The sequence below is a fragment of the Ostrea edulis genome, chromosome 7 (genome assembly GCF_947568905.1).
Source record: "Ostrea edulis chromosome 7, xbOstEdul1.1, whole genome shotgun sequence".
Classification (NCBI taxonomy): domain Eukaryota; kingdom Metazoa; phylum Mollusca; class Bivalvia; order Ostreida; family Ostreidae; genus Ostrea; species Ostrea edulis.
In genome coordinates this window covers 67990881-68015144 of record NC_079170.1, presented here as the reverse complement: position 1 = coordinate 68015144, position 24264 = coordinate 67990881, and the positions used below count along the sequence as shown (strand labels likewise).

The following is a 24264-nucleotide window of genomic DNA, read 5'->3' as shown; positions in this document are numbered from 1 at the left end:
TATTATACTTATTGAGATATGTATATCATTGAGAGATGTATAATATGTATACGGTGTGACCGTTGAGACCAGCGAAGACTCATGACATACGCGGGAAATATAACGCGGGTTCGAATCCGGCTCGTGCCGGTAAGTGAGAATGTTTCCCAGTTTACTTTCGGAAGGTCGGTGGTCTCTTTCCAGGTACATTGTAACTGGGTTCTCTCTTCCACCAATGAAAAACTGGGCGCCACCAGATAACTGAAAAATTTTTGAGTGTGGCGGAAAACATCAATCAATCAATCTTATACCCGTCTATACGTCTGTGTGTTTGTTTACACTTGATGATCTGAGAAACGAACCAAAGGACCGATTGATTGAATATTGTTTAACGTCCCTCTCGAGAATATTCTACTCATATGGAGACGTCTCCATTGCCTGCGAAAGGCTGTAAAATATAGGCCTATGGCCGGGTCATATAGCCATTGAACAGGGAGGGATCTTTATTGTGCCACACCTGCTGTGACACGGGACCTCGGTTTTTGCGGACTCACCCGAAAGAGGTTCACGCTTAGTTTTCTCTTACGACAAGCAAGGGGTACTGAGGAGCTATTCTATTCCGGGTCCCCACGGGCTTCTACAGGAACATTTATTCCAACTAATATACAATATAAAAGTAAGCATATATATTTAATAACAATAACGCCCTTGAATAAATTACTACAAATAATACGTGTAATGAATAAGCACATGAAGACAAGTTTGGCACCAGGAGCATGCTGATGTCATCGCTTCTTTCATACTACTTCCGCAAAGTCAATCTGGGATGTGTATGGTTATCTCAGAGGAAGTGAATTATATACAAATATCAACGATTGGCATAAATCTAAGGCAAAAGAGAATGACATTTTTTGGGAGATATTTCGTCATCCATGCTTTGATACCGGTGTTCATATTCCTTTATATTCACATTGCCGATGTTTTCACCAATTGAAATGATAGCCATTTCCTCATGAAAGTGAACAATGTGCGTATGAATCTTGATAAATATAGAACGACTATTTTAACGGCTGGGAATATTACTATAGAAATGAAAGTAAATATAAAAGATAAATGACCTATTTTAAATACATGAGGGCACAATATGATCACGTGCTCGTCCTTTTCCGTAACCTTTAAGAATACTCGGAAATCGATGCATTTCTTCGCCGGAAGCGCGCCTGTGGATGAAGTTAACAGGCCAGAACCGAATCCCTGTATAATGTGTTATTCATATTTTCAGCACAGATTCAGTTTTTGTATCATTAACGTCTTATTCACTCTAATACATAAACATGTAAGCTGAAAATGATAGTGGTAGAATACCTTCGATATATATGATATCTTAGATGCATGCATCTGAAAGCTCGAGTTTCATATTGTAACGTACGACTGCGACGTCATAGCTACATTTGTGTACACATGGCAACAGACACTGATGGTGTCGATCCACATAAGATGTTAATTTGTGGTTACGGTAATAGCCGAGTAGTTACGATTGATAAGGGCATTCATTGTAACACTTCACGCCAACATACTTTCATGATTGAAGCGCGAATCATGCTGACAAAACGCAGCGGCGTTCATGCTCTCGTGTTTTTCAGAAATGAAATTTATTTCTTGATTAAGTACATGTTCACAAGTCAAACTCGCACTAACCTTTCACATTAGTCACCATTCAAAACTTGGGTTTGGGATAGAGGATGACGCAATAAGCTAAAATTAAATCATCCAATGAGATTCATTGTTTTAGATGCAAGTTTGGTAAGATGAAATACAGAAAGTAAACAATGGTCTTCATGGGGTAGGTTTGTTTTTCAACATCATGAACATTGCGTGTCGATTTTATATGTAGCGTAATTAATAATTCACATTTTCGTCCCTTAAATGTTGTAACTATTTATCAATCTATTTCAATTTTAAATAAATTGTTCAATTTGTTGAAACACAATTGACAAACATACTTGGGACAATCCATCGTTTTTATGCGTCTCGTATTCTAAAACTTCGCCTAATTGTTTCTTTAAAAAAAATAAATTTCCGAAAATCAATCGATAGTCACAAATTCTGTACCACACTGCCGATGCCGCACCATGCGCGTTTAGTTTCGTTTTCGACCGACTATAAAAGCTGTTGACTGATTGGCTCTACCTACCCGCTGCAAACCAATCATATGCCCCGTTTTGAATGTTGACTGATGTCAAGGATTAGTGTGAGGTAACGAATCAATAACCCTTGACTTGTGAATATGAATATTAAGTACTGGTGTTGATATTCCTTATTTGGTGCTAGTGTTGATATTTCGCACCCCGTGGGTGTGGGGCATCCACGAGTTTAATTCTCTGGCCGGTTTCACTTCCTTTCTGATTAAGGAGGGCGTTGTTTCCATCGTGTCTTCGGATATCATGGACACAGAATTGGCAGTAGACGTGGTGTAGTTGTGTTTGGGAACTTTTTTTGCTTCCTTTGGTGTTGCCTCTTTCACTTTTATGACGTCACTTCTCTCTTGACAACATGTCCAGCACTTGATGCAACATCTAATGCAACAGACGTAGCAACAACCGACCTCGACCTGTTCATCAATTCCGTGAAGTGCACTCACCCGTGACCGTTTTCTATAAAAACAATACAATGGAAATATGTTTATAAATTTGTTCCGAAAATAATCAGTTATACTTTAATAAAAATGACTGAACGATATAATGATTATGGCAATTTGATTATAGATGTTTTTTTCTCTTGAATTGCCATTTCATGCAGGGTATTGATAAGATATATTTCCTTAGAATATGTCTTTGTCTGAATTAACGTATCACATATAACTCATATCATATTGTGTTCTACTAAATTAACGTATCATATATAGCTCATATCATATTGTGTTCTAATGTATTTAAAAAAAAAGACAACAACAACAACCTGCAAACATTGTATTCGTGTTTAAATTAATAAAAAAAAATTCACGTGCTATGCAGACAAACCGTGTGTTGTATTTGTGTTATATACAGACAAATCGTATGTTGTATTTGTGTTATACAGACAAATCGTGTGTTGTATTTGTGTTATAAACAGATAAATTGTTTGTTGTATTTGAGTTATATACAGATAAATCGTGTGTTGTATTTGTGTTATACAGATAAATCGTGCGTTGTATTTGTGTTATACAGACAAATCGTGTATTGTATGTGTGTTATATACAGATAAATCGTGTGTTGTATGTGTGTTATACAGACAGATCGTGTATTGTATGTGTGTTATATACAGATAAATCGTGTGTTGTATTTGTGTTATACAGACAAATCGTGTGTTGTATTTGTGTTATACAGACAAATCGTGCGTTTTATTTGTGTTATACAGATAAATCGTGTGTTGTATGTGTGTTATATATAGACAAATCGTGTGTTGTATTTGTGTTATACAGACAAATCGTGTGTTGTATTTGTGTTATACAGATAAATCGTGCGTTGTATTTGTGTTCTACAGACAAATCGTGTGTTGTATGTGTGTTATATACAGACAAATCGTGTGTTGTATTTGTGTTATACAGATAAATCGTGTGTTGTATTTGTTTTATACAGATAAATCGTGTGTTGACAAGCACCTGCAGAGATGTATGCAGTATTTCAAAAATAGCAGAAGAACGAGGAGCAGGAGTAGAAAACCAACGAATGAAATCACTCCGATCCCGACGTACAGCCACTCTAAAATACAGAAAAAAACGTCATACATATGTAGTTATCATCACTCCGATCCCAACCTAGAACCACTCTAAAATACAGGAAAATACGTCATAGTTATTATCACTCCAATACAATCACTCCAAAATACAAAAAAAAAAAAAAAAAAACACGTCACAGTTATCATGATTACATCATAATTATCATCACTCCGATCCCGACGTACAGCCATTTTAAGATACAAACAAATATGTCATAATTATCATGAACACATCATAGTTATCGTCATATGAAGACAAGAAATATTATCATAGAAAGCGCGGTACGTGTGCTTCTGTTGGTTATAGAGAAATTTGGATCGACACTGTAGTTGTTAGCCTGGTGAATCTATTCCCGTTTAACTGATAGACATCTCTTTAATTAGAAGTGAAAATTCGACACATTTTAACGCAGTGCTTACGATTAGCATCTCCTCTTTAGCATAACAAATAAAAATATTGGCAAGAAATCAATGTTTATGTTTCTCACATAAAATGCATTTTTTTCTGATTTTGACAGACCGCAGACTTTACTGTTAGGGATGTATAAAGTAATCGCATTCTACATAAATTATAGGTCTGTACTCAGCAGGGAAAAAAGTGGATATTAACTTTTAATGCAGTAGAAGAAATTCTATTCAGCCGTAGGATATTGAAATCGACAGTTTGACGGAGAATCGGAAGTAGTTTCCGTATCGACTGCCTGGGGATGTAAAATGTTTTCGTGAAACGAACGTCAAGTAGACCAAATTTAATTCCTCTCAAAAGGCTGTTCAATGCAATAAAAATGTCAGCCGTTACGGACTTTTAAAGATTTTGTAAAGTAACTTTATTTGAATTGTGGACTTTTCACAAGTTGGACGAGGAGGTTTGATGAGACGGAGTTACGTAAAACTTGAGGCCTTTTGCTCCTATATACGGTTAAACAAACATTCAATACTCTCTTGGTGAGGTCAATTTATTGCAGTCATTTTCCTCTAACGCAATGAAATTCTAAAACGGAATGTCGTAAAACCATAGAGCTTGTTTTTGGATGTCGTCAATCCCGTTGACTAATTGGAGCCAGATGACGTACTTTAAAATGTGGATCAAAGGATTTCATTTTCTATATAGTTTTTAACTTTTTCGAAATAAACTTTGATTGACTTTTTGAGAGGAAAACTTTGTTTTATTTAAGAAATGACTTTAATTCTGGGTAATATTTTACGAGTATAACCTAGTTTGGGTCAGTTTACGCTTTATAATCCGCGAAGCAAATGTATATATACGGAGTTATATAACGGATTAGTTAATCAATTAAATTGGATTCATTATATTTCTTCTCCAAATATATGAAGAACACAGCCACAATAAAAAAGACCTTATTCCATGAAGATTGTGCAAAATACAAAACTTTTTGTTTTTGTGAATATTCAGCAGACCCTGTAATAGATTATGAGAAATTGAAATTTAATTCATTTTACATATAAAACAGAATTAGCCTAAACGACATTTTATTTTGCTTCAATTTGAAGATACGTAAGGAAAACGGAATAACATTAGGCATTTTTCTCCGGAATCACATTTTAATGAACATGTTTTATATCAAGATACTTATTTTGCATATCAAAAGACTTATGTTGTATATCAGAAGAGTTATTTTGCATAATGAAAGATATATTTTGTATATTAAAAGACACGCTTTTTGGATATTATGAAGTATTTTTGTGCATTAAAAAGCATATTTTGTACATTATGAGATAACTGTTTGTTTATTTGTTCTATTTCCCTATATCTCGTCGATAATTCTAAAAGCTATAATTTTTTATTACAAGAGACATGTTTGGCATATTTTAAAAGAGACATATTTTGTATCTTATGAGACATATTTTGTATATTAAGAGATCTTTTTTTGTATATTGAGAGATTTTAAAAGAGATATATTTTGTATCTTAGGAGACATATTTTGTATATTTGAAAGAGATTTTTTTGTATATTGAGAGACATATTTTTAAAATTATCAATATTTTCTTCTCTTGTATAGATTGATATATTAGAATTAAATAAAACCAAACCTACAATTTCCAAATAACAATAATAATAATAATTAATTTAAGATAATTTCAAAATTTTGTGTAAAAATTGGGATTTTACAGATGGACATGTTTTCTGGGAGATTTCCTGTATGAAAATGTCTAAAACTTAAATCCTCATGAAAATTTCCAGATTTTGAATATAACGTACCCTCGTAATCCGGAGCCGCGGTTGTGGTGGTGGTGGTGGTGGTGGACGAGCATATAGGATAAGTCCCCGACCAATTTCCGGTCGCCCCATCACACGTCAATGTCGGGTTTCCGTTCAGACTGTAGTCCGAATAACATATAAAGTACACCTGGTCACCATTCTCATAGTACGTCTTGTCTACCACATAGTAACCGTTTGAAACTGAACTTGGATCGGAACAATTATAGGTCGACATGATGTCAGAAATTTCTCGGTCTGACTAATCTACAGAATTTTCTTATACTTCTTGCCACCGGGAATTTCACGTTGACCCGAGACACTGCATGTACTTTTAGAAATTTCCTTCCTTAAATATAAGATTTCACACACAGGTAAAAGTCCATTCACGAGTCACAGAAAACCAGAACGAACTTCCGATTGATGAAATGGTATCGGGTCCGTCTGATCAGATTATCGACTTTATCTTATGATCCCTGGGATGAAAGGATACACGATAATGCTGTAAATTGACTTGGGATCACAAATCTCTAGATCTTGTAACCTAATCAAACAACATATCGGAATGTCATCCGATATTTATACACTAAATGTTCACCGAATCTGTTAAGTACGATATAAGTGACGTCATCAGGGGTAAAAGCTAGTGACAACCAGAATCCAAGTCTCAAAATTTAATGCGAAATTCTCGTCCCCCGGAATCGGCTAGATTTGGGTGATGATTCGCGGGGATTATAGTGTCCCCCGTCTAAGTACTAGGCGATCGGTTAGAATTCTACCCGACATATACAGACGAAATGTACTCGAATTAGCGAGGTCTGAATGACGGTCCTCTATGTTCACAGTGCATCGGGTTAGGGCTGTTGGTAAGTAAGTACGAAATCGGATGAAGGGGGTTTAAATAGTCCGCAGTTATCAGCTCCTTGCTTTATGAGTTTAAAATTCTAAAGGATGGAACCAAAACGAAAGCATGAAAGCCGGGGAAGCAAATAAAGCAAACATACGTCCACTTGAGTGATTCTTAATATATGTAAAGCAACTTAGCCTTAATAACCAATCAGCTGGAGTTTTTATGAGCCCAAACTGTAGAGTTTTGACGTGTAAAATGTATTTTATGTTTATCTCATGAATGGAAAAGTGTTTTACAACCAACTGCAAATTTTAATACGATAAATTTACAGAAGGTAAACAAAATCAAAAACATGTTGACGATCATTAGATATACTTAATCAAAGAACAGCTATTCAAGTACGGGATATAAATTTTTTTTATGTGATCTATCAAACAAAAGTTCTGCAGTGTTGTCCGTTATGAGAGAGAGAGAGAGAGAGAGAGAGAGAGAGAGAGAGAGAGAGAGAGAGAGAAAGAGAAAGAGAGAGAGAGAGAGAGAGAGAAAGAGAGAGAGAGAGGTAAATCAGTACAGCGTTAATTATTTCTGTATCGGGACAAACATGTCTGGCGAGCTGGGCCTGGCGCTATAACGTCCATAGGCCTTTGCATAAAGTTTATCCACAAAATAAGAAAATGGAAGGCTTTTAAATTCTATTCCTGTGTATGAGCGAAAAGTAAAGTAGATAAAAATTTAATAAATAGGAATATCAAGTGGTGCATGTGCTTGTATTAATTCAAAACAAGTGATTTAAATTCAACAGCAAAATGCACAGCATTGTCACAAGCTATTGAGAAAGCGCACTTGATTTTTCAAACAAGAGATTATTCTGCAGTCTGTGTAAACAAAAAGGCTGGATTTTGACACATTCATGTAAAGAATCGTCATGAAATAGTAATTACTCTCACTGTTTGGTAGAATGCTATGTAAATATTAAGATTGCTTCATGCAGCGAATGCACAGAAGAAAAACGTGCATTAAGACAATCATTTGAAATAATCTTTCATACCCCATCCCCCATTTTTTTCTTTTTAAATGCTATAGCTGATAAATATTGGTATGTAGGAAATTTATATTTACATGATTCAATACAAGAGTTATAATTGATGAATATTACATGTACATTTATAAATAGAAAAGTTATGTGTATATAACGCATGTGCAATACAAGATCTGTAACTGATGAATATTGAATATTTTAAATAGAAAATTAATATGTACATAATACAACACAAGAACCATAACTGATGAATATTTAAATATATAAATATAAAACTCATATTCATACAGTACGTGCATGCATATATCAATGAAAGTACGTCACTGACGTCATCACTAAAATTCTACGTTTACATGAAAGACAAAGTAGGGAGTAAAATGGCTTGTTTGTTTTAATTGTTCAGAACGGAACGTCACAAGAAAGGTAGGTAGATTTTCGCTGAAGGCGTTTGCCGTTGTCCCGTGCACGTGCGATATGTATTTCATGTCCACATGAATATAAAAGCAATGGTGTGTGAGATCACGTGTGGAATAAACACACGAAGTTTACGAGATAACGTACGGGGTCAACAGATCAATGACGCTAAAGATGGCGTCCATGTTCTCTATTTAGTGCTGGTGTTTATCTTCCGGACCGGATGGGAGTGCGGTTTCCAGACGGCGATCTCTTTGGCCGGTTTGACCTCTATCCTGGGCGCTGGAGCGGTAGACTCCGCCCTGTCCTCGGAAATGACCGATGCAGGAGGCGGCGAGATGTAAGTTTCTTTTGGAATCTGTTTCGGTTTTTTCACCTTTGGTCTCGTTTTCACTTTGATGATGTTGCTGTCGTCTTGACAACACTTGCAACATTTCAGACAACATCTGTTGCAGCAAGCGAAGCAACATCCCACCTCGACCTGTTCGTCAATCCCATGCAGCGCGCTCACTCTCGACCATTTTCTGGGGAAAATAAAAACATAAAACTTGTGACTTGGATTTTTTTGTTTACATTGATTCTATTTTGAACAATGTTCTCCGATATCATTGAATTGAAATTTTACAGATTTATATATTTATATCTATATATTTAAAATCTAAAAGTACCTCCCTATTACATAGTAGATACACAGCACACTATAGACCCGGCGTTCTACAGCGTACTAAATTACCATGAAGAATTAACGAAACATTTCTGATATACCGGTCTCCAAGATATGGCGCTAAAATAAGTGCCGCCGAAGACAGTTTATTATATATATACGCGATCGGTAAAATCGTTAAAGGGGAAGGCAACCCAATTTTTTTTTTACATGATAAATGATAGGATTAATTATATCAAAAAAATTTGTCATACTATTCTGTTGATATACGGCCTAGATAAGCTTCAGTACAAATTTGAAACCGTTAAAAATTGAAATTCCCGCAATCTATAGAGGCTGCCATGATGTAGAACTCTTTCGCATTCAAGACAATAAAATCAATAATTTTGACGTCACATCGTCTGTTCCGGTTTTGATGAGATTCTAAGATATGCATGTGATATGTTGGATTTTACGAATAAATAGGTTGATGCTTCCTTTGAAGCTGTTGATTGCACGAATGCGAAGGAGAAATGTGAAATTTTTTTCTCGAAATTCCTGACCTAAGCAAGTCATCTGGAAAGTAAAGACTACTGTATGTAAACCGTGGATCCATCATTTGCGTAATGACAAGTTAAGGGTCGAGACATTTGTTTGAAGAAACGTCTACCGTCTGCCTAATCTGCGACTGGAAGAAACGTTTTCTTTTCTAAATTCCCTCTTGCGAAAGGACGAACCCAAATCTATACAACTCCAAACTTAACTGTTCGTGACTTGTCATGTTTACAATGCTTGCTGCTGAAATAAACCGGAACCGACGGTGTGACGTCATAAATCTAACTTCAATGGCTGCTCTCTTAGCGGCGGGTAATTTAAAATATATGATTGATTAATATTGATTTAATCGTTAAGCAAGGATTTTTGTTGTTAAAAACTGTGATTTACGATATTAGTAAGTAATATTTATTCATAAAACCAACGGTGTGGTTAGGGTTGCCTTTTCCCTGAAAATGGCAAGAAATCGCAAAAATAAGTCCAAAATTGAATTCCTTATGTAAAATAAAATCTTTAAAGACTGGTTTTTAAACACAGTTTTTAAAATTCAAACTGAAAACAGAATGCACAGAGACGTACAGTTTATGTTCCAAAATTAATAGAATCTGTTGTTTAGGAAATCGTCACGTGTGTGTTATCTTACGTAATTCTCGTGAATTTTCTCGTCACTGATGTTGTTGTAAGGAAACTTAATTTCATTTGGGATTGAGAAAGAATATTGATTCTTTCTGTTTTACTAAAAATATTTTAGTCAGTTCGACATAGGGAAAAAAAACTTTAGAAAAACGTTTTAATCGATATTTTAGCTCAAAGACACCTCCAAACTGGGGACTAGCTGCCCCCAACATCCTCGCTTAATTTTAAAAAAAAATCTATGTCATAGACTCACATGATCAGCTTGACTTATTGTCGCCCCCAACCCCCTGCTTAATTACGCTCAAACACCGCTGAACTTTCTAATGAATTTTATTACCCGATTATTATTATCGTCGAGTTTCACGTCTCAGCACCCGAGGTTAAAATGCAAATGGCGGCGTGTTACAGTCCGCTTAGCAACGGCAAGGGAAATAACTGCTCGTGTACAGTCGCGTGCTATTGGACCAGTATACTAGAAACATCCCGAATTTACTTCACAATCAGTTTAGTTTGTATATGCATGTACATGACTGTACATTAATCTTCTAAGTTGATGCGGATCAAATTGAGATGAAAAAGAATTATCACACAGCGTTCGCCCGGAGTTAGTGTAGCTCACTTTTTACAGTGGATTAAGGAGGTATGCTACGCCAGAGAAATTTGATGTAGATGAAAAGTGGAGGATATGTACAGCAATATTCTGAAGTTGAAATTTATCAAATTTACTTTATTTTGTCAAGAAATACAGCTTTAGTAAAAAATAATCTGAAAACATTTTAAAACTCCTGCTGGATTCGAACCTGCGACCTACAGTTCATCAGTCAGTATGCTTTTTTCCTCTCTTTTTCTTGGTATGCTAACCTACTGAGCTACTCGGCTAGGTATTTAAATTGAAAAAGAAAAGTCAAATATTGCTGATATTGATTTTTCCGCCATGTTGTTAAAGGAAGTCAGCCATTATGGCGATGTAGAGTACCTCCTTAAGTTAATCCACTTTGCGAGTGTAATGGCATGGACCTGTAACAAGTATAGCATGGACGCGAAGTGGGTAAAATATCTAGTGTCGAGATAACTCAGAATAAGTAAAATATCTAGTGTCAAGATAACTCAAAATCAGTAAAATATCTAGTGTCAAGATAACTCAGAATAAGTAAAATATCCAGAGTCGAGATAACTCATAATAAGTAAAATATCCAGTGTCGAGATAACTCAGAATAAAACTAGGATTGCTAATCCCAGATAGATTGCCTCCGTGTGCACATGTTATTATAGATACCGTAAGTTATCGACTTGACATTTACACAATGAATTATACACTGCAGGTCCAGTTAATCGTTCGTCTGATATCTAATTCAAAGTGTACAGAAACTATGAATTAATTAGCACGACACATGATGATTGCAGTCACCAGGAAATTAATGGCATGCACTAACGGACCAAGAGCCATATCTACATAATAAGTACTATAATTCTTATCATTATAATTTATTTACACATGACGTAATAATCATTGGGATTGATTGATTGTATCTTGTTTAACGTGTCTCTCGAGAATATTTCACTCATATGGAGACGTCACCCTTGCCGGTGAAGGGCCCCAAAGTTAGGCCTTTGTTCGGCGCTCACGGCCATTGAACAGTGAGGGTTCTTTAGCGTACCACACCTACTGCGACACGGGACATTCGTTTTTAAGATAATCTCCGATGACCCGTGACATTCACATTTGATGCCGAGTGTTTGTCAATCTAATTAAAATTAGATCCTTTGATCCGTTCATCTACTATCACTACTTGTGTAGCGATAGTAGATGAGCGGATCAAAGGAATTAATTTTAATTAGATTGAGTGTTTGTCGACGGAACTGTCACTGCCTGCTTTAATGACTTAGGTCTGTCGCGGCCGGGATTCGAACCCCAGTCTTCAGCATGCGGGGCGAACGCTCTAACCTCTAGACCACCCATTACTCATTCAGAACTGAACTCACGACCTGCCGAAATCTAATCTGGAGAATTGTATGGTTTGGATAATTTTTCTACATTGAGAACAATTCCTGGGGATGAAGTTCTACACAGAACAACACCGTGGAAGTAGAATGTTTCCTTCTACGCAATACAACACGGTGGAAGTAGAATGTTCCGTTCTACACAATACAACGCAGCGGAAGTAGAAAGTTCCGTTCTACACAACACAACACGGCGGAAGTAGAATGTTCCGTTCTACACAATACGACAGGCGGAAGTAGAATGTTCCGTTCTACACAACACAACACGACGGAAGTAGAATGTTCCGTTCTACACAATACAACACTATTCCGTTCTACACGGCGGAATTAGAATATTTCGTTCTACAAATTGCAACATGGCGGAAGTAGAATGTTCCGTTCTACACAATACAACACGGCGGAAGTAGACTTACATACTGTTCTTTCTGACATTTTTCAGTTTTACAAATAAAATAGGTAACATGACTACGTTGCAGATTTTATTTACAAAGAATGGCTTTACTATTTAAGGCATGGATTTAATTTTAGGGCATATCATACGAGATAACGTCGTTTGGAACAGTTTACGCTTTATAATCCGCGAAGAAATATTGACTTCACTGACTGGAACAGTTTACGCTTTGTAATCTGCGGAGACGTATCTACTTCAATGACACCAGCTAGCAGCTGTTGGGATATTCACCAAAGTAAGCAATAAACATTGACAAATTAGAGTTTTGTTTTTTCTACATATTTCGTATTAGAAAGCGATCATCTTCAAAACTATCAACTGACATGTTTTGTTCAATTTTCGTCAAATACCACATATTAAAGAGGTTCGCGCCTGAAAATTGGAGTAAAGTTAATTTTTGGGGGAAGTGTGTTTTTGGTTTCTACATTGAAGGATATTAAAGAAATCAAAAAGAAAAACTGGGGTCAGAATGCTTGTTATTGAGCTACAGTGTTCTAAACATGACTTTTTGCACTTAAAATTGACTCAAGATTTATTCAATTACACTTCAATTGTCCGTTGGTTGATTGAATATTGTTTAACGTCCCTGTCGAGAATATTTCACTCATATGGAGACGTCACCACTTTCGGTGAAGGGCTGCAAAATTTAAGCTTATGCTCGGCGCTTATGGCCTTTGAGCAGGGAGGGATCTCTATCGTGCCCACACCTGCTGTGACACGGAACCTCGGTTTTTGCGGTCTAATCCGAAGGACCGTTGGTGTCAACACAACATAAGCAACAGAAATCAATCATTACATAATTAAAAATAGATACATAATCATGTCTTCTAACACTACAGATAAAAAAGTTTGATACTTGTAATGGAAATAAATATTGACCTTTTTGCACTTGATATACGAAAAAATGCATGATATAAAAAGTTTAAATGGACATATTAGGAACAATGTCAATTTCTAAAATTTCATCATTTTCATCTAAATCAAAAATATCAATATGATCTAAAGCTGCACATTCATATGATCACCCCGACCTCCACCACCCCTACCTCCACCACCCCGACCACCACACACGTAACTTTTTTACAGAATGAACATATTATTTACAGTGCACCTGAATTAACAGGCATCTCTGTAATTATGATAATTTACATACCCCTAACATGAATCAATAATAGTACATCAATATGTACAGAGGCGATAATAGTGTATATTACATACAGAGGCGATAATAGTGTATATTACATACAGAAGCGATAATAGTGTATATTACATACAGATGCGATAATAGTGTATATTACATACAGAAGCGATAATAGTGTATATTACATACAGAGGCGATAACAGTGTATATTACATACAGAGATAACAGTGTATATTACACACAGAGATAATAGTGTATATCACATACAGAGGCGATAATAGTGTATATTACATACAGATGCGATAACAGTGTATATTACATACAGAGGCGATAATAGTGTTTATTGCATACAGAGACGATAACAGTGTATATTACATACAGAGACGATAATAGTGTATATTACATACAGAGATAACAGTGTATATTACATACAGAGATAACAGTGTATATTACATAGAGGCGATAACAGTGTATATTACATACAGAGATAACAGTGTATATTACATACAGAGATAACAGTGTATATTACATACAGAGATGACAGTGTATATTACATACAGAGATAATAGTGTATATTACATACAGAGATAATAGTGTATATTATATACAGAGATAACAGTGTATATTACATACAGAGATAACAGTGTATATTACATACAGAGATGATAGTGTATATTATATACAGAGATAGCAGTGTATATTACATATAGAGGCGATAACAGTGTATATTACATACAGAGATGATAGTGTATATCACATGCAGAGGCGATAATAATGTATATTACATACAGAAATAATGGTGTATATTATATACAGAAATAATGGTGTATATTACATACAGAAATAATGGTGTATATTGCATACAGAAATAATGGTGTATATTACATACACAAATAATGGTGTATATTACATGCAGAGATAACTGTATATTACATACAGAGGCAATAATAGTGTATATCGCATACAGAGATAACAGTGTATATTACATACAGAGATAATAGTGTATATTACATGCAGAGGCAATAATAGTGTATATTACATACAGAGATAACAGTGTATATTACATATAGAGGCGATAACAGTGTATATTACATACAGAGATAACAGTGTGTATTACATACAGAGGCGATAACAGTGTATATTACATATTGAGGCGATAACAGTGTTTATTACTTACATACAGAGGCGATAACAATGTATATTACTCACCTGCAGAGGCGATAACAGACTTTGATTAATAGCAGGAGTATTATCAATAGGAACAGAAGTCCTAGGAAAGAAATCAGTCCCACTCCCACATACACCCACTCTGAAATTGAAAGTTAAAGGGGGTTAAAGCTAATAGTATTCCTTAGAATTATAATCAATGAATCGGAGACCACTACCAGACAAGAATAGTGAGTTCATGAGATCATAAGTGTTCACAGGAGATTATACGAGTTCACAGGAGTTAGTAAGAGTTCACAGGAGTTCATAAGAGTACATAGGAGTTCATAAAAGTTCACATGACAGGCGCGGATCCAGAAATTTTTTCCAGGGGGGGGGGGTCGAACCTTTTCACAAAAAATATTTATGATATAATAACAGTCAAATCATTTTTCTTATAAATCGTTACATTGTAAAATTTATTTTATCTTTGCAAATTCCAGGGGGGTGGGGGTCCGGACCTCCCCGACACCCCCCACCTTCTAGATCCGTGCATGCTTGAGTTCATATGGGTTCACAGAAGATCACAGGAGTTCACATCCCGATTAACAATGAACTTCGTGCGATAACAATTCGGGAGTTCTCGATCCAGGGGCCGCGTCGAACATTAGAAATAGCATAGATAGTAGGGATGTGACGATACGACTGAAATTATCGTGATAGGTCACACAACACAGCAGGGGCGGAGCTAGAGTATCGGGGGTGCCACCCTATTTGCACATTTTCCGTCCAGAGGTAGGACCCAAACTGTTTTTCTGTTAAAAGGTTCAACCAAATAAAGGATTGTAACCCCTTACCGCCCTCTAGATCCGCCACTGTATTGAGATACCGCTTTTCGCAAGTTATTTGATAAATATGTATTTCTGATCTCAAATGAGACTGCACTTATCTAACTGAGGAGGAACAAAGATATACCACTATTTAATGATGAAAATCATATTAAGACAAAGAATGGATTTATTCTAATATGAATATGTCAGATGTATATATATATATATATATATATATATATATATATATATATATATATATGTGTGTGTGTGTGTGTGTGTGTGTGTGTGTGTGTTAGATTTTGATACCACGGTAATCTATGGATAGAATGAAACAAGAAACTCTATTAGTTGTGTACAAACACTATCATTTTAACACACTTTTAAAGATAGTATCACCCGTTTTTAAGTACTGTTACGGGTTGCTAGATACTATCACCCTGAAGCGCGTGCATTCTGTTCTCAGAGGGAAAACGTTATGATTTTTTAATTGTCTCTTGACCAATCAGATTCGAGTATTTCACATGAACGTAAAATATATTTATTGAAAGTAGACATTAACGGCAAACTGACAACTCCACTGTATGACAAACGGGATGATTTCAGTTTTTCCATCGTCAACTTCCCATATTTGTGTAGCAATATTCCATTATCACCTGCATATGGTGTTTATATATCTCAATTTATTCGATATGCAAGAGCTTGTTCTGCGTATAGTCAGTTTTTAAATCGAGGTAAGCTACTGACAAACAAGTTGATGGTACAGGGATTTCAACAGTCTCGATTGAAGTCAGCATTTCGCAAATTCTATGGTCGTTATAACGATCTAGTTCGTCAATACAACCTCGCATTGGGTCAAATGCTGTCTGACGTGTTTCATACCGATTGTTAAGCCGTTCTTGGCACACTGATTTTGACTTCGGATAACTCCGTTTACCTGATCAGGATATAGGGCTCACGGCGGGTGTGACCGGTCAACAGGGGATGTTTACTCCTCCTAGGCACCTGATCCCACCTTCTGGTGTGTCCAGGGGTCCGTGTTTGCCCAACTATCTATTTTTGTATTGCTTATAGGATTTATGAGATTGATCACTGTTCGTTGTCTTCACCTTGCATCTAATAGATTTCATTTTTGAAATACACGAGGTTTTATGCCAGCATGATTCCTGAAGCACGTAACTAGCACCTCACAAAAAGTAGACTGACGTGAAGTGTCGCTGTCCTTGTGTATTCTCAAAAGTGAAATTTATTTTTCATTTTTAGGTCTTTCAGAATTCCCATGAAACAGTCGTACTATATTTATCAGGATTCATACGCACATTGTTCACATTCATGAGGGAATTACCATCGTTTCTGTCGGTAATAATATCGAAGGTAAAATTACTATAACTTATAATACCAGTTAAATCTTTCTAATACCCCTATATTGCACAGGAAGCTACCTACATTTATGATATCGACATGGAGCCCTAATTAAAACCGGAAATTTAAGTAGCAAGTCTTAAAATTAAAACGATGTTTAAAATTCAGCAACTCTCTCAAAACATGAAAAAAAGTCAAAACGGATAGCGAAATTAGACATCAAGAACAACCCTTGAGTTAGACTATTTCACTTTTTATCATAGTTCATTAATGACTGAAATTTAATCGTGTTAACTATAATAAACGTATATTGATTCAACAAAATGTTGAATTCGAACTGCAAATACGTCAAATTCGATGTCGTCTAGTTCCTTAATCAGCTCATTGACATCTACTTATGCTTCACGTATTTTATTTGTTATTCGTCATTTATACAGGTAATCAAATATACTTTCCAAAATGTTGTAAAAACTTTCATGATCAGGAGGCCACATTTTTAATACCACTAACAAGCCTTGGTGCATTACCTATAAACATACAATATCCGCGCTATTGATTCTTTCCTTTTTTGTGAACCTTGAATCCTTTTAAATATCACGCCTATGTCTTAGTTTACCTGGAGATTGTCATAATAGATAAAAATTATAAAATTCTTAAGCTGTTTCACTTGTTGAACAGGTGGCCATACGGAATGCTATTTAGGGAGAAAAATTGATTTTGTTTTAAAATTCTCTGATTTTCCTCTTTTCAAAATCTGCTTCCTATGTTATTTATTCTTTTGTTCAGACAGATTCCTGATATAGAATTAACCCCGTTTTGTCATCTACAAAGCTTATTAATTAAATGCGATGTCTTATGTCTAAATTCTTTAATTTTATTCTTCGTGTTCTGTTCATTTTTTTTTTCTTTTGCCAGTGAACGTTAAATTGTTTATCGTCTTTTGATCTTTCGTTGAACAGTTTTATAACCACTTTATTTGAATGTATTACATGTTTACTATCTAAGACCCAATCTGTTCATTTAGTAGATTCGTATGCTCGGGATTTTTATTTGCACACAGGTGAAGACATGCGCCGTGTGTCCTGGTTTTTGGATACATTCACCAATTAATTTCAATTTTTTAAATTTATGAATGTATATACGTGATGTTGAAACTTGTTGTATCTTTCTTATCATTTGTTTTTAATACACACACCCGTTAATTTAATTTTTGAATATACATCTGTTGATTTTATGTTTTTTGGGATATACATCTGTTGATTTTATTTTTTTTGGGATATACATCTGTTGATTTTTTTTTTTTTTTGGATACACATCTGTTGATTTTATTTTTTGGGGGATATACATCTGTTGATTTTTTTTTTTTTTTTTTGGGATATACATCTGCTGATATTTTTGGAATATACATCTGTTGATTTGTTTTTGTTTTTGGGATATACATCTGTTGATTTTATTTTTTGGGGGATATACATCTGTTGATTTTATTTTGGGGGGGGGGGGATATACATCTGCTGATTTTTTTGGAATATACCTCTGTTGATTTAATTTTGTTTAACTTTGAAGATTGTATAGCCATGCATAGGATTTTCAAATCCAATGATCTTGGATGCTTAACATCTAGCGGTTGATTGATTTATTTTTAATGAAATTTGAGATTGTATACGATGTACATGATATTGAAATTTCACAGTTTTCTCGATAGATGCACCTTTTGATTTAATTTTGTTTAAATTTCATAATGTATATACCTGATGTTGAAATTCACTGGTCTTGGATACATACATCCAGCTGTTGAGTTATTTATCTATTTTCATTTTTAAATTTAAGATTATATATACATGCACCTGATATTGAAATTCACAGATATCAATTTTATATTGGTCTAAGCATGAAAGGCTCTCAAGCTTTTGTTCAGCAGACATTGTATATATATGCTATATAAACCCTGTTCATGGATAAATAGTCACATATTGCAGGGTGTCCGGGTAGCGCAGAGGTAGCGCTCTCGCTTCTCACCGCTGCGACCCGAGTTCGATCTCCGTGATTGTCATTGGTTGTATGTGAGCGGGAATGGTGGTCGTGGGTTTCCTCCTGGTACTCCGATTTCCTCCCACATAAATGACCCCCTAGCACAAACATCCGTGCAAAAAAGGACCCCCATTGGAAATAAGCTTTCGAGCTTTCATGGGTTATCCTTGGTATTTATGTATGTTTGTATGTATGTATATACCGAATAAACATTGATTTATTTATTATGGCGTTAGTTTGCTTGTGAACAATATTGATGGCAAATCTGTAGACAGTGTGTAGAAAGCGTGTAACTTTTAAAACTGGTATTTAATCAATAAAACGGCGGATCGTTAAATTCTTGGTACCTTTTTTGAAGCACATTATGATACAAAATGTTTTAACTAAATGGTTTTCATATATTGCTTATCAAATTGTGCATTAAATTTAAAGCGTATAATTGATAGTACTCAGAAATGCGAAATTTACGCTAGCGGCGGAAAGATGCATTCTGATCCTGGTAATTAGATTTCATTAAAGTTGGGTTATTTTTTTGGTAAACTTATTTTTCAAAATATCTAAGCAAGGGAAATAACTAAATAGTAGGAGAGGTCTGATTGACGCTAACATGCAGAAGTAAATAAAAGTCGTATTTATTGGGAAATAAGGAAAGGCAGATGGGCACATTGTTCCCAGTTTTGGAAGTTTTCCATCTTTAACTTGGATAGAAAGATTGTAGATATTGTTATCATACACGCATGTACTCAAATACAATGTGTGTGATGTGGTGATGAGAATTCCCAGCTCTCGAAATTAATAACACTTCACATTTGTCGAATCAGACTATTTTCTCACAATCTTAAAATTGAAACAGGCCGCCATAACAATATACTTAAAGAAAATAGAGTATGTAAATTTTGTAAAAATGACATAGAGGACGAATACATGTACCACTTTGTATTAATTTGCCCTCATTACGAGGAATTTTGTCATAAATATACCAAAAAGTATTAATGTCATAAACTATCTGTTTTCAAATTTGTACAATTATAGACATGTATCTTTGTCGTGCATTTAAGCTGCGAGAAAACTTTGTTTTAAAGTAATTCTCAGTTGTTTGAATTTGTACGATGCCATTTTTATGTTTTTATCTAAACACATTGCAACTGATGTGATAAGACGCATGTCTTAAGCAATAAAGCTAATATATTGTCTGATTGTATGAGCATTTTGTGACAGTGCCACTAAAAGTTAGATAGACTCTTTTGATAAATTTTGCCCTCTTTTACTTCGGTACCGCTTTCTAGTTTCAAGTTTCTGTAATTAAATATTGTAAACGTCTCAGATTTCTTAAGAATACGGAATATTAAAACATTAAATTAACGAAACTCTGAAAAAAAAAAAAAGCTATGAAACTTCCGAATCACCCGGATAACTCCGAAACTTCCGAATCACCCGGATAACTCCGAAACTTCCGAATCACCCGGATAACTCCGAAACTTCCGAATCACCCGGATAACTCGCACAAATCCGCGATGGATAAAGACGATTAATTTCTGATGCAAAAAATATCTGCCTGATTTTCAAAATGTAGCAAGCGAAAATCCCACTACTAAAAAAAAAACCATAACGAGTCAGTAGATTAGATTTGTACTGTTTGGTAGCGGAAGACGATACAAATTAAGGTATCTGATGTACCAACCAACCAACCAGTCTATGATGTATGTATACATCCTGTACCAACCTAATCGTTTTTATGGAATACTGAATGTACCTCTATCACAGAAGAGCTGATATCTCAGAAATTGCATATTAGCTGGTCATTTGCAACTTTTTTCTTCATTTGCCCCCAACTTCTCACTTTCAAAAATTGACGCCAAGTGCCCGAACTCACTATATCTGATGTATTTAGTTACGTGTTTGTTTACTGAAAAGTTGCACAAGTTATACGCCGAAAACGAGATCTCGTATTTTACCGCGAAGGAATCGGACACGAAATGGTAATTCCGATCTTCGGCATTGATTCATGGGATGAATTCATGAACAGAATGATTGCGAAATTTCAAATTATATTTTACCTTGAAGTATACTTTTCCTATATACAATTTTTGTTCGTGTATTTCATATATGTATTATAGAATGCATATCTCATTTTCCAATTCAAATTTTATCTGAAGATCGAAAAATAAAATCTCTTTTGCGTGTAAAACAAAAGAACATTTAGCTTTTTTTTTTTAAAAAGCGTAGAATATTACGCACGAGGCAGCCTTCCAATTTAATATCAATTTAATCATCACTAGCTGTTGATGTGTTTTCAAAACTGGAAGACGACGACGAAGAAGAAGAGTCTGAGAAGAAGAAGAAAAAGAGTCTGAGAAGAAGAAGAAGAAGAAGACGAGTCTGAGAAGAAGAAGAAGAAAAGTCTGAGAAGAAGAAGAAGAAGAAGAAGAAAAAGAAAAGAAAACTCATTCATCATACATAACTGCTACAAGAGAAGCCCCCTTTACATCTATCTTTACATATCTTGTATATCTGTATTTTACATCTATCTTTACATATATTTTACATCTATCTTTTACATATCTTTTATATCTATATTTCCCCGTTAACTTGATGAACAATACCTTCATTAGCTGGTGTCGTGGTCGTTGACGTGGTCGTGGTGGAGGAACATGAAGGATAATTTCCTGACCAATTCCCTGTCGTCCCATCGCACGTCAGTAAGGGGTTCCCGCTCAAACTGTAGTCGGAATTACAGATGAAATAAACCTGGTCCCCGTTTTCGTAGTAACTTTTGTCCACTACGTAATATCCATTTGAAATTGACACAGGGTCAGAACAGTTGTAGGTAGACATTATAGGTGTAAATTCTCGCGGAAAGAAATAAAATAAACCAATCGAATCACACAAAAGATTATTCAAAGGGAAAAAGTCAACGTTACAGCGTATCTTATTTGATTAAAAAATTTGATTTTCTTTTTATCTTGTTGCCGTTAAAAGAATGGTATTTCTGAACTCCTTTGCACGAGATACGCCAGTGGCATTTATCAAAGCTGAACAGTCACATAAATTTCTTCACCCGGGAAATAATCATAAAAAAAACTAAAGAAGAACCGCAAATACTATTTTTTTTAAAAGGAAATATCCAGCAATTTCGGTATGCGCACCGTCTTTATCTCTTTCACGGATCGAATGTCTCAGGAGATTTAACGGAAGTCATGAAACTAAAAGATTTAAATCTCTGTTCCTGTGATATAAACCCACAATTCGCAGGATAGATCTGTCATCGCCAAGTGGGAATGATACACTGAACTCGGGTGGTAAATCTGAATGCAACATGAACCGTTTTTTGATATACCCTTGACTTTCGAAAGAGAGGCGACATATAAAAAAGGAATTTTTTTCTATAGTAGAATGAAAAGCATAAGAACGACGTGATATAAAACAGGGGTAATTAAAATTGAAAACGCCACTTAAATTTGAAATTGTATTGTTAGTCTATATTGATTAGCAGACATGATTTATATGGCAAAAGCAAAAAATTCTGTTTTAACCTTTAGGCGATGGGTTCTGAAAAAAAGTTTTTCGGAAGAGTTTCAGTTTACCATGATGTAAATACTTATTATTCCCCATAAATTTGTCATTGGAACACAAAGATAGTTCTCATTAATGCAACAGGTGTGTAAGCATTTCTCGTCACTCCTCGGGTGATGTACACCGCGATATAACGACATTCACACTTGGGGCTGGCCGACGGTTTAGTATACCATATAACGAAAGATTGTGTTTTATGTAATGGAACAAAAATTGTAGATGAATATCATTTTGTATTAGAATGCGGTGCTTTATCCAGTAAAAGAAAATAATACCTACACAGAAAATATTGTACGAGACCAAATGTAATGAATTTTATGAAATCATGTCAATGAATAATGTTAAAAACCTTAAAAACCTGTGCATGTTTTTTTTTTTTTTTTTTTTAAAGATATACGAATTAGTCTGTTCTCCGAACACTTAACTTAAATTTTTGTACATATCTATGTATATATATTTCACTTTGCTTATTTGCATACCTATATACATTCCTCTGACGTTACTTGTATTGATACATGAAATTTCTGTATTGTACCTCATGTACCATTTCCATTGTGCTTTGAGTGAATAAAATGAATGAATGAATGAGCTACCCCACTGTTAGAAGACTTAGTGTACGTTAATAAGTCTAAAATCATAAAACCAAGCTTTGTCAATCTGCCCAAGAGACAGAAAATTACAGAAAACAATTTGAAAGTAGTTATTTAAAAATCGAGCTTTCGAATAGATGTGAATGTAAAAATGACCCTGTGTCACGCGAACGCTAGTAAAAGTGTATCCCTTTCGGTAATTAAACCGAACATAGCACCTACTTCTAAACTATCTAGATATGAAACTTTCTAACTGTCACTGGGAAAGGTATATTTCAATATTAGAACCCAGATGAGATCATAAATTAGATTTAACAGTATGCATTTAAACCCAGGACTAATATTTTATCTGTTACTCGTTTAATATCTAAAATCTAGAACTGAAACTACTTATACAGACGTCGATTTTACATTTATCAAATCAATTATGTAATTTGTAAATCTTAAAATATTTTTTTTTTTTGGCCAAAACAGGAAAAGTCGCCCACCACGCATCTTATTTAATGTAAGTGTACCGTTCTCTATAATTTTATTGTTACCTTAATTCACCGACATGTTGTTAGTAAACTTGACTGCTCATGCGTCATATTAAACTTCATTTAAGGTAGCTCACTACACTAAAGCCTATACTCTTTATGACACTATGTCACAAGATGGCGATTTAAATGTTTTGTGAAATTATTTGTATCGATCGGCCAGTTTGTCTATCATCGTAGCTCAGTGGTTAAAGAATTGGGCTGGTTTCAAAAGAAATTTTATTATATATCATTTGGAAACATTGTTGAAAGATTGTGAAAATAGTGTATACAATATTTTAGATTTTGATGAAATATTTATGACTGCTTTTCCAAATGTTATGAAAAATGTTAACACATTTTTTGTTAATTTTTTTCTGTCATTATGTAGATTCACAATTTACAGAAGGAGACAACTATTGTTGCAAACTAACAAAAGAATACATTTGACAAGTTTTTGCAAATATTTGCTTAGACATTATATTTATTACAATTATCATTATTTTTGTATTGAGAAAAACAACAGAAAGATGTTTT

The 24264-nt window shown here is 34.8% G+C and overlaps 2 protein-coding genes across 2 annotated transcripts; both read right to left on the bottom strand.

Annotated features, from left to right (window-relative positions):
* Positions 1 to 655: 655 nt before the first annotated feature.
* On the bottom strand, positions 656 to 6855 carry LOC130048451 (uncharacterized). The gene is made up of 3 exons (XM_056145167.1): positions 5957 to 6855; positions 3620 to 3719; positions 656 to 2633 (listed from the first exon to the last, which is right to left on the bottom strand). Exons 1-3 carry the CDS (start codon positions 6189 to 6191, stop codon positions 2297 to 2299), a joined length of 672 nt encoding a protein of 223 aa, XP_056001142.1. The 5' UTR covers positions 6192 to 6855; the 3' UTR covers positions 656 to 2296.
* Positions 6856 to 7998: 1143 nt separating this feature from the next.
* On the bottom strand, positions 7999 to 22293 carry LOC130048450 (uncharacterized). Its single transcript, XM_056145166.1, has 3 exons — positions 21653 to 22293; positions 14893 to 14992; positions 7999 to 8780 (listed from the first exon to the last, which is right to left on the bottom strand). The coding sequence occupies exons 1-3, from the start codon at positions 21882 to 21884 to the stop codon at positions 8447 to 8449; spliced, it is 666 nt and encodes a 221-aa protein (XP_056001141.1). The 5' UTR covers positions 21885 to 22293; the 3' UTR covers positions 7999 to 8446.
* Between the last annotated feature and the right edge of the window lie 1971 nt (positions 22294 to 24264).

Bases quoted from the DNA above. Each gene is read 5' to 3' on its own strand.
- LOC130048451 (XM_056145167.1), bottom strand. From the start codon at position 6,191: ATGTCGACCTATAATTGTTCCGATCCAAGTTCAGTTTCAAACGGTTAC. The intron at 3,720-5,956 runs GTACGTTATATT...TCTGTATTTTAG, and splicing joins CGCGGCTCCGGATTACGAGG to AGTGGCTGTACGTCGGGATC. The intron at 2,634-3,619 runs GTGCTTGTCAAC...TTGTTTTTATAG, and splicing joins TACTGCATACATCTCTGCAG to AAAACGGTCACGGGTGAGTG.
- LOC130048450 (XM_056145166.1), bottom strand. From the start codon at position 21,884: ATGTCTACCTACAACTGTTCTGACCCTGTGTCAATTTCAAATGGATAT. The intron at 14,993-21,652 runs GTATTGTTCATC...TTTCAATTTCAG, and splicing joins CACGACACCAGCTAATGAAG to AGTGGGTGTATGTGGGAGTG. The intron at 8,781-14,892 runs GTGAGTAATATA...TATTTTCCCCAG, and splicing joins GTCTGTTATCGCCTCTGCAG to AAAATGGTCGAGAGTGAGCG.